The following is a 16,215-nucleotide window of genomic DNA, read 5'->3' as shown; positions in this document are numbered from 1 at the left end:
CACTTCACAACATGGCACAGCGTCGTGGCTTGCAGATTCCGGAGGACCAAGTGGCTCCTCACATATCCTCCTCAGATGATGAGGAGGAGAGCGAAAACGAACATCCTGCAGAGGGCCATCAACCAGCGGCAGCAGTACGCAAGAACATAGCTGCCCGGGATGCAAGGAATGCACTCATCTTGGCCAGATTTGCTTAGCCTAGCCACTCAAGCACTTTTGCCTTGCATCTTCTTACCTGAGCATCGACAATGGCCACAAACCAGCTGATTCCTAGCAACTTGACCACCATACTGACAATTGCAAGTAATCCTAAGCCATCAATGTGGAAGTCCCATTTGCGAAATGACACACGTCACATCTACAGTAGTAGTCATCAGGTTTTTTATGTACATGATTCATATGATGGCTTTTACACATAAAACATCAAATTTCACCCAAGTGACTACCCTTGTGACTATTTGTGCAGTATCTTTCTCTTACGCGTGCTCCTACGTGATGCTTCCCCTGTGGCTTCAGCAGATGTGGAGGCCCCTTGCTCACTTTCTTGCTGCTCCTGTCTCGACACCTTTGGCGGGCATCCTCTGGGGTGGCGAACGTGTGAGGGGTCGCCAACAGTCTGCTGCTCCTGTGGCTGTGCAGGGGTTGAGACGCCTATCTCACTCGGGTGTGTACTCCAGTGGGGCTCTGACCGAGGGCTCTGCAGTGGCATGGAAGTGTGAGCACTTGGAGAGGAACCCCCACTTCCTTGATGTCAGCCACCAACTTCCCTCTCATGGGTCAGGTCCCCCTCAGTGCTTGCAAGTGGCTTGAGAGCACCTTGCTGCACACCAGGGGGGCCATGGGGACCCGCATATGCACTGGCAGTCCTACTCAGAGGGACTGCCATAAGGTCTGGTTTCTCTGTTCAATAGCTGACCATTGCTCCTCCAGAGGTGTCAGTCTATTCTGAACACTCACCATGTTTTCAACACTCTGGCGACTTAGCTCCTCCATGGCTGTAGCCATCCTCTCCTCTACTGTAGCTATCCTTTCCACGGAGGTAGCCATCCTTTCCGTGGTGATGCGTTCATGCGCCAATGACTCCACAAAGGCTCTGCTCATGTTCGCTATTTGCTCCACACTCGCAGCGACCCTGGAGACAAAACCTGCCAAAGACTCCTGCATCTTTTCCTGGAGTGTCATCACCGCTGATACTGTGGATGGACCCAGAGGCAAAGGGTCGACATGCAGCTGAGCCGAGCTGGCAGAGTCCTGCGCCCTCCGACTAGCACTCTCCACTGCTGTCCCTGTCTCCACAATCTGCTGATGCTCACTTGTGAGCTGTGATACACCAGGTGACAACACTACTCTATGTCCCGAAGGTCCCACCGAGGTGTGAGTGTCTGCGCTGGTGCTGGGTGCACTGAATTCTGCTGACGCTGCGCCCTCAGAGGTTGCAGCTTCCTCTGAGGAGTCTGGAGGCTCAGCCTGTTCCTCCTGGCTAGTGGGGACGGGTGCTTGCGATGGTCCTGTGGGGAAGTAAAGGAAAGAGTCAGAGATGTGATGCCAAGGTTACATGCACATTGCAAATGATCATTAGTCCATCTTTTAGAGCTTCCAAAACATTACCAGCGACTCATGCAATGTCAATGAGAGAGATGGAAAACTATTCTGTCACCAGCTTGGTGTGATGCACCCGTCTGTCCGTCCCCCACATGCGCAGCGTCCTCCACTCCTACGATCTCCAGGACCGCCTCCTCCCAGGGGGTGATTTGGCTACTGAGGGTGGCCCTCCTCCTGTCCTCGCTCATTCACTTTTATTGTGAACTCTCTTTTCCTGCAATGAGGGAGACAAGTGGAGGTTGAGTGAGAATGAAGGAGTGAGTGCAGAGAATCCATAGCATAGATGCTTAGAAGGAGACAAAGATGAAGTGAGGTGGCAAGACCAAGGGCCCTCCCTGTGTGTTGTCAGTTGTTTTCATAGCATCAGAGTGATAGGGAGTGTGAGGGCTGCATAGTCGAATAATTAGGTGAATGTGACCATAGAGAGAGAGGGAATGGGTAAGGGTGCATGGATGTCAGTGTCAAGTGGGATGTGGAGGAAGAGATTGCTAAAGCCGAGTGCTGGTGAGGAAAGGCAATGGGGATCAGATTGAGAGTGATGGGAAATTCATATTCACTTTTCCAGTGTGCTGAAGGTTATGAAATCTCTTCCTGCACTGTATCCAGGTTCTGCGGGTAGCCGATAAGGAGTTGACCTCCTCTGCCACTTGCTGCCACACAGCCTTTGTCTGCTGGGGAGGCTTCTTCCTCCCTGATGAAGGGAAGAGCACCTCCTTGTGAGCTCTTGCTCCCGCCACTAAAGCCTGCAGGGCAACGGCGTCGTACCTGGGAGCAGCCCTAGGTCTGTTGCTGGCCATTGTGCCTCCAGGTTCCTCTAACAGTAAATGCCACAAGGTTGGCAGCCTGCAGAAGAAGCAAGGCTTGTTGCAGACCTTAAATGCAGCAGCAATAAGGACGTCATATTATGCGACTTTCTGACTGGAAAAACGAATTTGCCATGGGTTCCCACACGCTGGAACTCAATTGGGCAATTAAGTTAAAATTGCATCAATCTCCCACATCGAATTAGATTCGTGTGGATAACATGAAATGCGGATTACACGGCACCAACCTGCGCCTGAACGAAAATCCAGCCCACAGTGTCAGTTTCCACATGTACACGGACGACACCCAGCTTTACCTCACCACCACTTCTCTCGACTTCTCCACGGTCTCTAAATTGTCAGACTGCTTGTCCGACATCCAGTTCTGGATGAGCAGAAATTTTCTCCAATTAAGTACTGGTAAGACTGAAGCCATTGTTTTCAGTCCCCACAACAAACTCCGTTCCCTAGCCACTGACGCCATTCCTCTCCCTAACATCTGTCTGAGGCTGAACCATACTGTTTGCAACTTTGGTGTCATATTTGACCATGAAATGAGCTTCCGACCACATATCCGCGGAAAAACTAAGATCGCCTATTTCCACTTCCGTCACATCACCCATCTTCGTCCTTGCCTCAGCTCATCTGCTGCTGAAACCCTCATCCATGCCTTTGTTACCTCTAGACTTGACTATACCAATGCACTCCTGGTAGGCCTCTCATGTTCCACCCTACGTAAACTTGAGGTCATCCAAAATTCAGCTGCCTGTGTCCTAACTCGCACCAAGCCCCGTTCACCCATCATCCCAGCGCTCGCTGACCTACAGTGGCTCCCGGTTAAGCAACGTCTTGATTTTAAAAATCTCATCCTTGTTTTCAAATCCCTCCATGGCCTCACCCCTCCCCATCTCTGTAATCTCCTCCAGCCCCACAATTAAGTGAATTATGCCATTAATTATGCCAATTCATATTTTCCTGGGATATGTGCGCCACTCCGCCATTACCCTCGTCGAAAACAGAAGGTAATTATCATAACTCTGCCCCTATTACAATCAATGGCAGTCACGGTTTTTCTGTATTTAAGCCAGATTTCACATCGCTGCCACTTAAGACTTAAAATTGAAAAATGGGAACTCGAATCCCAACCCGCCCACTTCCAGTTTTAGCGCAGTGCTTCCCCCCCGGACCCCCAAGCAAAACTGTTTCCCACCACATGCGATCGGACCCCCTGCGATTTATCCGGCCGCTGACTGATCTCGCCATGGCTTGATAACACAGGCCTTCCTGCCTGACAGCCAGCCAGCCTCTCAATCTGGCTGGCTGCTGGCTGGGCAAACGGAGTCCAAAAATTTAAATCAGGTGCCTGCTGTTAAGGACCTCCGGGAAATCTGTACTTCCGAGTTTTCTGGCCGCTACACCTTGCACAACTCCCCCGCCCCAATGATCCCTCCCCATAAATGTCGGGGTCCATATTTCCGGAGCTCATTCAACTTATGAGATCCCTTTCAGAGTATAAATGACACTGCTTTCCCACAGTGCTCAGCCTCACAAAAGCCACAAACACATCAAACATATCTTTTTTAATAATTTGCCAATGAATCACTGTTGTTTCAATCAGTTGTGAGTAAATTGATGTATACACACCTCAAAGATGTCAAGTCCATCTACTCAGAGGAAAGTCAACATGTCATTATGTACATTTTTGCTGTCCACAAAGATTTGATCTTCAGTCTCATTCAAACCAAAATAATGATCAGAACTTTTCAATATGTTAAAAATTCAAGGTTAGCTTGCTTAGCTCATTGGAGTGACCTGAATTCATACATAACAACGAAACGGACAAAAATCTCAAAACTCAAAGGGACAGTACAGTTTAAAATAATCGGAGATTAAAGTTTATTTAAGAAGTTAAACTTCCATTCACACAAACCTTCCCATGGCTCGGGATGGTGAATGTGCCATCTCTTCAGCTCTGAACTTGGGCTGAGTGCCTGATTCGCTGCTATGCCCACTGTGGCATATTCTAATTAGAAAACTAACAAAAGTTTGACTCAGTTAGCAACAAGGATATCGGCGTGCCAGATGGTGAGATTTATGGTGTTTGTCACCAGTCTCAGCATTGCTTGGAAATCTGGGCCAATGAGACGAAGTTCCACTTAATATTAAATTTATTTATGGGCACAAATCTCTTCTATTCACTAATATGGCATCACATTCTTGAAATAAAGAATCAGTTCCACTTTTAAACAAACATTTAGTTAACTAAAATGAAACTGAACAATCTCAGGTTTCCTCGTACTCTTTTATCATATGGTTGGCCCACTAATTAGCCTTCAAATGGTCTACAATTGCTTAACAAGAGCCTCAAAATGTATGAACAGCTAGTTCATAAAAGGTAAGGATAAACAAATTTGGTGTTTTACTTTGATAGGAAATACTGCATTGTTAAGTCCTTTCCTAATATAGTATGTTAAATATCAAAATATAGTTGTATTTATTTTAAGTATTTTTGATTCTGACAATTTCCCTTTTCCCCACCTAATTAGGTCTCTTGTGTTACACAACATTCCAAAGCACAGAGGATGAGCAGAGGTCCTGCTCCCAGATTCCTGTAGCCTGGTGTTGGGAGGCATGTGAAAACGTCCTCGGCTGACTTACTACACTGTTCAGAACCTCCGGTAACAGAATGGAAATGGTGGGCAGTACACTGCATCCTACTACTCCATGGAATAACATGCTAGGACACAAATTTGATGTGCCACTGGGGTGCCCTATAGTCTACTTTGTTCAAAAGCATCCCTGACAAAATGGCCATTCACCGTTATATGCAGTGTGCTGCACTAACAGCAGAAAGGTAAATTACTAACCAAAATTGTGTTTCTCAACTACAAAATGTTTTGTTGAAAGATTCAAAACTTTCTCATAATAAGGATCCTACTGCACTTAATGTACAAATAACTAGCAAAATAAAGTCTGTTACACAGAGATCCTTTTAACAAACTTACTTTGTTATAACTGTGGCGTTTATGAGACACTCCTCGCTGAGCTTCCAGTTCTCAGAGTCTCCTTTCACAAACCCCGTGATAATAACAAATATAAGGACCAAGATGTTGATGGCAGTAAATATTTTGGTGACCCAAGCAGACTCCTTCACACCAAACGATAGAAGACCTAAGGGGCATAGAATGTTAAAAGTATGAATATAGGGTTCCTTCACACACAGGAAAGTATTTTCACAACAGATAGAAGTAAATACAAAAGGATATAGCCTAGATATTGTTTACTGTTTATCACACAAAATTGGCAGAACTCTAGTTCTGGTTCAGCAAATGGGAGGGTACGTAGACACGGTAGAGTCCTGTGCGTTTTGCTCTGTACAGCAAATTCCATCTGAGGGAGGGGAAGTACTTCCTTTGCCCACAACACTTACACCCCAGCAGCAGATTGAGAGCGTGTCTAGGGCATTCCCAGTTTACCCTCGAATCCTGCCCGCTATACTTCCGACAGACCGGAGAGCAGCAGCAGGTGCCATTCTGGGCCACTAGTGGGCCTCACAGCATTGGATGAAATAAGAACTTCAATGAAGGATTTTGGTAAGACTTCTGCCCAGGAGTATTTTTTTAACTGATTCTTGGAAAATAAATAATGTTTCTCTTATACACTGCAGCTGAAAGCTAAATAAACACAGACAGCACAGCTGCAATGTTATTTTTTTCTGCAAGCAATAATTGTTTTATCTCAGTATAAACAAAATAAAGCCTCTCCCTCTGAAGTAATAACTGATAAAATATAGTTTCCATGTGAAATTTTACTTCAAAAACCTTCTTAAATTTATTCTAGTTTGTTTTCAAATCATTTGGAAAAATAAACTCAAATACTATTATAGGCTGAGCAAAGAGATGATTGAATTGTTAGTATGATGAAAAATAAAGCATCACTTTGTCTCTGTACCTCTGAGCTCATCTCCCATGAAGTGAAAAATAAGCAGTTGGCAACAGATTTCATCCGTACCTTTCACTCAAAAAGCTTCTGAAATTGATCTAACTTGTTTTCAAATCATTTGGAAAAAGAAACTCAAATATTGTTATAGCCTAAGTAAAGACATGCTTCAACTGTTAAACTGAGAAAACAGAAAACGCTTCATTGTTATTGAGTTTTCAGTACAAACAAAAAAAAACCACAAGCACTGTAATCATCCCCTTTGTCTCCCTCTCCCTGGCTACCTCTGAGCCAGCCTCTCATTCTGAAGTAAACAAAGTACTTGATAATATTTTAAATGTGAAACTTTACCTAGAAAAGCTATCAAAATTTGTTGAAGACAGAAAGTAACGCAGAACAGCATGAGGAATGACAAGCCTTAAGTTGTCACTGAGAGAATAATTCTGATGTATGTTAGGAAATCGTGTACTCTACTCATGCTCAGACTGCAGCATCTACGAAAAATATGAGCTGTAAGTCCAGTCTTTTGAGTGGAAGCCTTAATGAAGGTACTCAAAAGCTGCCAAGCATTGCATGTGGGCACAATCAGAGAGTCTGGGCTTGGATCCAGGTTGGCTCTCCGTGGTGTGCCGTGGCATGGTCCTGGCCACTGTCGCACAGCCCAGCACCACGTCTTGCCACTGGGCTGCTGCCATGGCACCACACCGCCCTGGTGGCCTAGTGTGGGCCATCGGAGGCCCTACAGAGTGCACAGCGGCCCTCCCCTTTAACTGAAGGGGAGGAGCGTTGAAACGATGCAGCGCTCCGTGGAGCCTCCGCCGAGCGCTGCCAATTGCGCCCCGATATCACCTCGGTCACCACCTCACCAGGAAGTGGAACGCTCGACATTAAGCTCCACTTCCTGTACGGGGCGGTAAGCCGAATTTAGCAGCCGGGGCGGTACTTCCGCGCCGGGCGCTAAATGTTCGGCCTTAACTCGGTTACCACCCCCAAACGGGGTGTAACCGAATTTCGCGCCCATGGAATCCTAAGTACCAGCAGGAGAAAAAAAAAAGAAAATCACAGAAAAGGCCTTTAAAAGGCAAAAGATACAGTGTATGAGCCTTTCAAATGCCCTCTCGCCTGCAGGTCCACCTGAGGTCTTGTTTCCTGCTAGGTTTCATTGGCATGCTGGCAACTTGGCGTCCAGCATGCCACTGGGAGCAAAACAGGTGTGGAGTCCTTTCAGCCCTCCTTTTGAATAAATTAATGAAGCCCCCACCTGCATCCCACAGAAGCCCCAGGCCCGACTTGAATATTAAGCGGGACTGTGAGTAAGTGGGAATCCAGCAGCACTGAAGACAAAAATTGCCCCCACTAATTTTAATATATGGATGCAATGCGAGTATACAAGACATGCGAGAGATACTTGCTAAATGATTTCCTCCAGCTGGCTCATACGCCTATCCCAAAGGTCTCTGGACAACAAACTATTGAACTTTCTGATGAAAGGTCATCGACCTGAAACGTTAACTCTGTATCTCTCTTCACAGATGCTGCCTGACCAGCTGAGTATCTCCAGCATTTTCTGTTTTTATTTCAGATTGCCAGCATCTGCAGTATTTTCTTTTTGTATTGAGGACAAATTGTCCATTTTAAATTGCATTTATCTGTGTGCAAGTCTCTTATGTTTTAAATGTGACTGTATGATCCTGCCCTGCAGTAAAGCAAAACAGACATTTCTCCCATTTTATAAGCATTATAATAAATGTGTTTCCCAGCTTACTGTAAAATGACACTAAAATTTCACTCTCATCATACCTGACAATAATAATATAAGACACACTGCAAAGAAGTCTGGGTATTCTGCTAATCCTGGTGAATTCATCCTGAAGTATGTGCCAAAAAAGTTTCCAATCTGTTTGCCAAGGAGTTCATCAAAGGTACCGCTCCATGCCCTGGCAACACTTGAAGTACCTAGGTGCAAAGACAAATGAATAAAAAACTGAGTTAATTTACAAAACACTCACATTAGTGCTTCACCGGCAACCTGCAGAAACTAATAAAAGCAAACTGTGGATAATCAAATGAACAAAATGTTCATTAGCTGAATAATTGCAGCCTGGATCTAGACACCATTCCAGGCACCCACTAGTTGGCTTCCCTCAATTTAAATTCCACTTGGGGAGGCTCCATCTGTTTTTCCTTGATTTTTGGAACTGTTCCTGGTAAAGTTAGCTTACACAAACTATAATTATTGATCTACAAAGTATAATGCTCAAATACACTGGAACACTTCGAACTTGTCACATTAAGAAGCACTACTCCAACAAATGAGCATACTTCTGCATGAAACCTGTGCATTTTAAAAGATGACCTACAAATCAGTAATGTTACAGTATGAATACGTAACAAATTTCTCTCTCTGCCATTTTAATGGAAATGCTATTATTTTAACACAGGCGTGAACCTATAGCCCGGATTTTACAGTGCTTCCATACGCTGTCGGAAGCCTTCAGAGCTGAAATGCATACATGAAAACCCAAACTTGCGATCTGTCAAGTTTCGCTTGGGCAGATCCGCCGCATCTGCTGTAAATTCACTTTTGCTGGTGCAGAGTTGGCTTATTTGCCCAACTACTGCCCAGTGAATACCCACAAAACCCTTATGCTTGGTAAAAGCATACATATGGCCTTCTTTTACCAGAGTACGGGTTAAAATAAATGTTAAAATAAAACATTTTTAAAAATGAATTACAAATTCACTTACATTTAAAATTAGTTTAGGTAAATTTTGTCCCGTTTAAAAATATTTTAAAAATTTTTTTAATTCAATTTTTATTTTAAATATTTAATCAAAGGGTATTTTAATTAATTTTGAACCTGTGATCATTTATTTTTACATAGTGTGAAATTGTATTTATTAGGTGATTTCTATGCTTATGGGGATTTTGTACGTAAATGGAATCCCCATAAGCATAATAGGAATTCAGCTTCGTCATTGGTTGGCCTGATCCACATGAAATCAGGGACGCTTGCGAACCGCATACGCCACTGGGATCCGTGGGCCTTTACGTAGGCGTATGCCTGCAGTCCCAAAACCGGAACAGTCCGAAGCTCCGGAGACACAAGGTAAGTATGTAGTTTTCTTACGGTCCAGAGGAGTATGTGGGCAGCAAGCCTCCGATGCAATTTCCAGGCCATTATAATTGCCAGGCTATGTTTTTCAAAAGGTTACGCCTGTTGCACTCAAAATTATTGGACCATTTTACCAATAAATAACTACTATGGGTTATTATTGTTTACAATATTAAATGTTATAACAAAATGATTTTAATAAACAAAAAATATTCTGGGGTTGGGAGAGTATTTTCAAGTTAAAGTATTCCCTTCATAAACACTGCAAAAATTGCAAATATTCAGAGTTCTGTAACAATCTGTTTGAGACCGGCTGGATCGGTGTCCTGCCTATACAAGAAGAATATTCTGCTAATAAATGCGAAGGGCCACCCAATATGTCAATGCTATTGCACTGAGTGGTCTCTTTCTCAAGCCAAAACAATAGTCCCAATGCTCTGTCACAAAAAAAACCATGTAACTGTAAAAATAGATTATTGACAGATTTTTTTTGGAACTCAAAGTGCAACAGAGAGAAAAGAGAAAGGCTAGCATTTATATAGCACATTATAAGAACATAAGGATTAGGAGCAGGAGTGGGTCATACGGCCCCCTCGAGCCTGCTCCACCATTCAATAAGATTCGACCTCAACTCCACGTTCCTTACCGATCCCCATAGAGTCCAAAAATCTATCTATCTCAGCCTTGAATATACTCAACGATTCAGTATCCACGGCCCTTTGGGGTAGAGAATTCCAAAGATTCACAACCCTCTGAGTGAAGAAATGTCTCCTCATCTCAGTCCTAAATGGCCTACCCTTTATCCCCAGAGTATGGCCCTCTAGTTCTAGACTCTCCAGCCAGGGGAAACAACCGCTCAGCATCTACCCTGTCAATCCTCCTCAGAATCTTATATGTTTCAATGAGATCACCTCTCATTCTTCTAACCGCCAGAGAGTATAGACCCAAGCCACTCAATCTATCCTCAAAGGTCAACCCTCTAATCCCAGGGTTCAATCTAGTGAACCTTCGTTGCACCGCCTCTAAGGCAGTATATCCTTCCCTAGATAAGCAGACCAAAACTGTGCGCAGTACTCTAGGTGTGGTTTCACCAAAGCCCTGTATAATTGTAGCACGACTTCCTTACTCTTATACTCCAACCCCCTTGCAATAAAGGCCTACATGCCATTTGCCTTCCTAATTGCTTGCTGTACCTGCATGCTAGCTTTGTGTTTCCTGCACGAGAACACCTATACCTCACTGAACACCAACATTTAATAGTTTCTCATCATTTAAAAAACTCTGTTTTACTATTCTTCCTACCAAACTGAATAACCTCACATTTCCCTACATTATACTCCATCTGCCTTCTTATTGCACTTAACCTGTCTATATCCCTTTGCAGCCTTTTTGTGTCCTCCTCACAGCTTACTTTCCCACCTAAGTTTGTATCATCAGCAAACTTGGATACATTACACTCTGTCCCCTCATCCAAGTCATTGATATAGATTGTAAATAGCTGAGGCTCAAGCACTGATCCTTGCGGTACCTCACTAGTTACAGCCTGCCAATCCAAAAATGACCCGTTTATCCCTACTCTCTGTTTTCTGTCTGTTAACCAATCCTCAATCCATGCTAATATATTACCCCCAAGTTCTCAAGGGCAATTAGGGATGGGCAATAAATGCTGGCCTTGTCAGCGACGCCCACATCCCATAAACGAATTTAAAAAAAAATCCATGAGCCCCTATCTTACGTAGCAACCTTATCGAATGCCTTTTGGAAATCCAAATATACTACATCCACAGGTTCCCCTTTACCTACCAAACTGAATAACTAGTTGCATCCTCAAAAAACACTAATAAATTTGTTAAGCAAGATTCCCCTTTCATAAAACCATGTTGACTCTGCCTAATCATAGTATGGTTTTCTAAGTGCCATGTTACCACTTCCTTAATAATGGATTCCAGCCTTTTCCCGATGACTGATGTCAGGCTAGCTAACCTGTAGTTCCCAGTTTTCTCTCTCCCTCCTTTCCTGAATAGCGAGGTTACATTTGCTACCTTCCAATCTACTGGGACCGTTCTAGAATCTAGGGAATTTTGGAAGATCATTACCAATGCATCCACTATCTCTGTACCCACCTCTTTTAGAACCCTAGGATGTAGGCCATCAGGTTCAGGAGATCTGTCGGCTTTTAGTCCCATTAGTTTCTCAAGTACCTTTTCTCTACTGATCTTAATTACTTTAAGTTCCTCACTCTCATTAGCACCTTGGTTCCCCATTATTTTTGGTATGCTTTTTGTGTCTTCTACTGTGAAGACAGAGACAAAATATTTGTTTAAAGTCTCTGCCATTTCCTTATTCCCCTGAGACTCCTGTCTCAGCCTCTAAGGGACCAACCCTCACTTTTGCTACTCTCTTCCTTCTTACATATTTGTAGAAACTCTTAGGGGGGAATTTTGCCAGCCCTGGGGAGGCGGGTATGGAGGTGGAACTGCTGGGAAAATGGCAGAAACTGGGAGCGGGTACCATCCCCGCTACCAACCCGCCTCCGTGCCATCTTCCCAGGAGGCGGGTCCCCGACTCACACAGGGACCCGTTTCCTCGAGGCGGGAAGGGGATTACAGCCACTTAACTGCCTGTTAGCAGGTAGTCAACAGGCAGGTAAGAGGATTATCCCCATTTTACCCACACAATTGCGGGCTTCCTGATGGCTGCGAACCTCGCCAGAGTCAGCGAGGCGAGCAGTGGGTCTGCGGGGGTCAGAGGGGTCAAAAAGTCCGCTGTGGAGGTGAGTGATGGGTGCAAGTGCAGACAGGTAAGTATGGGAGGTGACTGTAAAGTGTTAGAAAAAGTTTACTTACCTTTGTTTCTTTCTGCAGTCTTCAACACTTGAGGATTCAGAGGTGCCTCATCTCAACGGCAGAGATGACAGAATGGCTGCTGCATTCTCCGATGCACGAGCCATCTGCTTTCTGCGAAGGAGGGGGGTTTGGTAAGTCTTCAGTCCAAGGGCTTACCTTTGAACAGTGATCGTCAGTGTTTGACAGCTTCTCAAAGCTGTCAAACGATGACAATTCATCTGTCAAAAATACGCTGTCCACTGTCACCGGCTTTCCCTTAGCTGGCCGGCTAAGCCCGCAGGGCGGGCTTAACAAAGTCAATCAAGGAAAAATAGCGTGGGTTGGCCGGACGTCGTTGGGGGCGGGACTGAAACCCGACAAGCAACAGTCACGCCCCCAACGCATCCCCATTGATAAAATCCAGCCCTTACAATCTGTTTTTATATTTCTTGCGAGTTTACTCTCATTCAAAAAAGAAATTAGGGGAGCGAAGAGGGGGCATGAAAAACACTGGCGGGCAAAATAAAGGAAAATCCCAAGGTGTTTTATAACTATATTAAGGGCAAGAGGATAACCAGGGAAAGAGTAGGGCCCATTAGGGACCAAAGTGGCAATCTGTGTGTAGAGCCGGAAGATGTGGGTGAGGTTTTAAATGAATACTTTGCATCTGCGTTCACTATGGAGAAGGACGATGTAGGCATAGAAATCAGGCAGGGGGATTGTGATATACTTGAACAAATTAGTATTGAGAGGGAGGAGGTACTAGCGGTTTTAGTGGGCTTAAAAGTGGATAAATCCCCAGGCCCAGACGTGATGTATCCCAGGCTGCTGTGTGAGGCAAGGGAAGAGATTGCAGGGGCTCTGACACAAATTTTCAGAACCTCTCTGGCCACAGGGGAGGTGCCAGAGGACTGGAGGACAGCTAACGTAGTACAGGTAGACTATCCTTTATCCGAAAACCTCGGGACCAGCCGTGTTTTGGTTTTCGGAAAATTTCGGATTTCAGAAGGTATTTTATAAGACTGGGAAATTTGTCGGGGGTGGGGGTCGGCGGTCGGGGTCGGCGGGGGGTGGGGGTCGGCGTCGGGTCAGGGGTCGGCGGGGGGGTCGGGGGTCGGCGTCGTGTGCACGACTTACGCTGAACGAAAAAACTTTCGGTTTTTAGAGGTTTTCGGAAGTTCGGATAAAGGATAGTCTACCTGTACCATTATTCAAGAAGGGTAGTAGGGATAAACCAGGGAATTACAGGCCGGTGAGCCTAACATCAGTGGTAGGGAAATTATTGGAAAAAATTCTGAGGGAAGAATTAGTCTCCACTTGGAGAGGCAAGGATTAATCAAGGATAGTCAGCATGGCTTTGTCAGGCGGAGATCATGTCTAACCAATTTGATTGAATTTTGAGAGGGGGTGACTAGGTGTGTGGATGAGGGTAGTGCAGATGATGTAATCTACATGGACTTCAGTAAGGCTTTTGACAAAGCCCCACATAGGAGACTGGTCAAGAAGGTAAGAGCCCATGGGATCCAGGGCAATTTGGCACATTGGATCCAAAATTGGCTTAGTGGCAGGAGGCAGAGGGTGATGGTCGAAGGTTGTTTTGTGTCTGGAAGTCTGTGTCCAGTGGTGTACCGCAGGGATCGGTGCTGGGTCCTTTGCTGTTTGTAGTGTACATTAATGATTTAGATATGAATGTAGGAGGTATGATCAGTAAGTTCACAGATGACACGAAAATTGGTGGAGTGGTAAATAGCGAGGAGGGAAGCCTCAGGCTACAGGACGATATGGACGGGTTGGTCAGATGGGCAGAGCAGTGGCAAATGGAATTTAACCCTGAAAAGTGTGAGGTGATGCATTTTGGGAGGACAAACAAGGCAAGGGAATACACAATGAATGGTAAGACCCTAGGAAGGACAGAGGATCAGAGGGACCTTGGTGTGCATGTACATAGATCCCTGAAGGTAGCAGGACAGGTAGATAAGGTGATTAAAAAGGCATATGGAATACTTGCCTTCATTAGCCGGGGCATAGAATATAAGAGCAGGGAGGTTATGATGGAGCTGTACAAAACGCTAGTTAGGCCACAGCTGGAATACTGTGCGCAGTTCTGGTCGCCACACTATAGGAAGGATGTGATTGCATTGGAGAGGGTGCAGAGGAGATTCACCAGGATGTTACCTGGGCTGGAGCGCTTCAGCTATGAAGAGAGAATGGACAGGCTGGGGTTGTTTTGCTTAGAGCAGAGAAGGCTGAGGAAGGACCTGATTCAGGTGTACAAAATTATGAGGGGCATAGATAGGGTAGATAGAAAGGAACTTTTCCCCTTAGTAGATGGGTCAATAACCAGGGGGCATAGCTTCAAGGTAAGGGGCAGGAGGTTTAGAGGGGATTTGAGGAAAAACTTTTTCACGCAGAGGGTGGTTGGAATCTGGAAGTCACTGCCTGAAAGGGTGGTAGAGGCAGGAACCCTCACAACATTCAAGAAGCATTTAGATGAGCACTTGAAATGCCATAGCATACAAGGCTACGGACCAAGTGCTGGAAAATGGGATCAGAATAAATAGGGCTTGATGGCTGGCGCGGACACGATGGGCTGAAGGGCCTCTTTCTGTGCTGTATAAATCTATGACTCTATCTATGACTATTCTACTCTTTCCCTTTTTATCAATTTTTTGGTCATCCTTTGCTGGTTTCTAACCCTCTCCCAATCCTCAGACTTACTACTATTCTTCGCAACATTATAAGCCTCTTCTTCTAATATAATACTATTGTAGCGGTACCACCGAGTGTCCCTTACTTACCGGACATAATTCCCTTTAACGATGTATATATACAGTTTGCCGGTTCAGGGTGTTCCCCCTTTGGGAGCGCGGGCGAACGCGATGACGCGGGTAAACGCGATGACGTCACGTCGCGGATCACGTGACCACCCAAGCGCGGGCGAACGCGATGACGTCACGGCGCAGATCACGTGACTGCCCCAAGCGCGGGCAAACACAATGACGTCACGCCGCACATCATATGACCGCCCCAAGCGTGGGAAAACGCGATGACATCATGACGCAATCCCGGGACTGATTAGTCAGTCCTCATGGCGTCCCCGTTCGGGTAAGACCTGTTCCACGGCTCTCCTGCATCGATCCTTGTTGTTTTCTGTACTTCGTCAAATCCTTCATTAAAGGCCTGTTGGATTGTTTCTCCTGAGTCGACCTCAATTATTTGGTTAGGAATACGTCTATTCCTACACTATCCTTAATTTCTTTAGTTAGCCATGGATAGATCACTTTTCCCATGGATTTATCAAATTCTCAATCGAATGTATATTCGTTGAGAATTTTGGAATTTTTTTTTAAATGTTTGCCACTGCTTATTTACCGTCATACCCTCTAATCTAATTTCCCAATCTACCTTAGCCAACTCACCCCTCATACCGATGTAATTGGTTTTATTTAAGTTTAAGACTCTAGTTTTGGATTTAAGTATTTCACTCTCAAACTCAATGTGAAATTCTATCATATTATGATCATTATTATATACTTCAGATTAACTGATCATTCATCTCACTGCTGTTTGTGAGACCTTGCTATACACAAAATGGCTACCCCATTAGTCTACAAAACAGTCACTGTACTTCAAAATAATTCATTTTGCAAATAATGATGAAACTTTCCTGAGAGATACGATGAGGCACTATAGGGCCAATAGTGCAATGTTAACTATCTGAAGCACTGTGGCAGTTCATGTTATCGGGTGCTGAGGCTTATGTGTCACTGTGAAATCTTGCAGTGGAGCAGTTTGGACATTTTGAGATGCAAATTCTATTAAAATTAGGAGTTCACCCCATAATGGAGCTGGAGCATAATTTGCCCAGAGAAGGTGGTGAACATCCCCCACCACTACCTTCTCTGGGCAATTATGTGATTATTAATGTGC

General features: G+C 44.9%; 1 protein-coding gene across 5 annotated transcripts in view; it reads right to left on the bottom strand.

Moving 5' to 3' along the window:
• slc7a2 (solute carrier family 7 member 2) overlaps positions 1 to 16,215 on the bottom strand; it is a 264,753-nt gene that overhangs the window by 91,505 nt on the left and 157,033 nt on the right. For all 5 annotated transcript variants that reach the window (XM_085970771.1, XM_085970758.1, XM_085970773.1 and 2 more), the window contains exons 3-4: positions 8,145 to 8,300; positions 5,411 to 5,576 (exon numbers count right to left, since the gene is read on the bottom strand). In XM_085970771.1, coding sequence (XP_085826897.1) covers positions 5,411 to 5,576; positions 8,145 to 8,300 — 322 coding nt within the window. The remainder of the gene's footprint in view (positions 1 to 5,410; positions 5,577 to 8,144; positions 8,301 to 16,215) is intronic.

The sequence above is a fragment of the Somniosus microcephalus genome, chromosome 2, assembly GCF_052327205.1.
Source record: "Somniosus microcephalus isolate GS21.2 chromosome 2, FLI_Smic_1.0, whole genome shotgun sequence".
Taxonomy (NCBI): Eukaryota; Metazoa; Chordata; class Chondrichthyes; order Squaliformes; family Somniosidae; genus Somniosus; species Somniosus microcephalus.
Note: the sequence above shows the minus strand (reverse complement) of the source record. Positions and strands in the feature narration are given on the sequence as shown.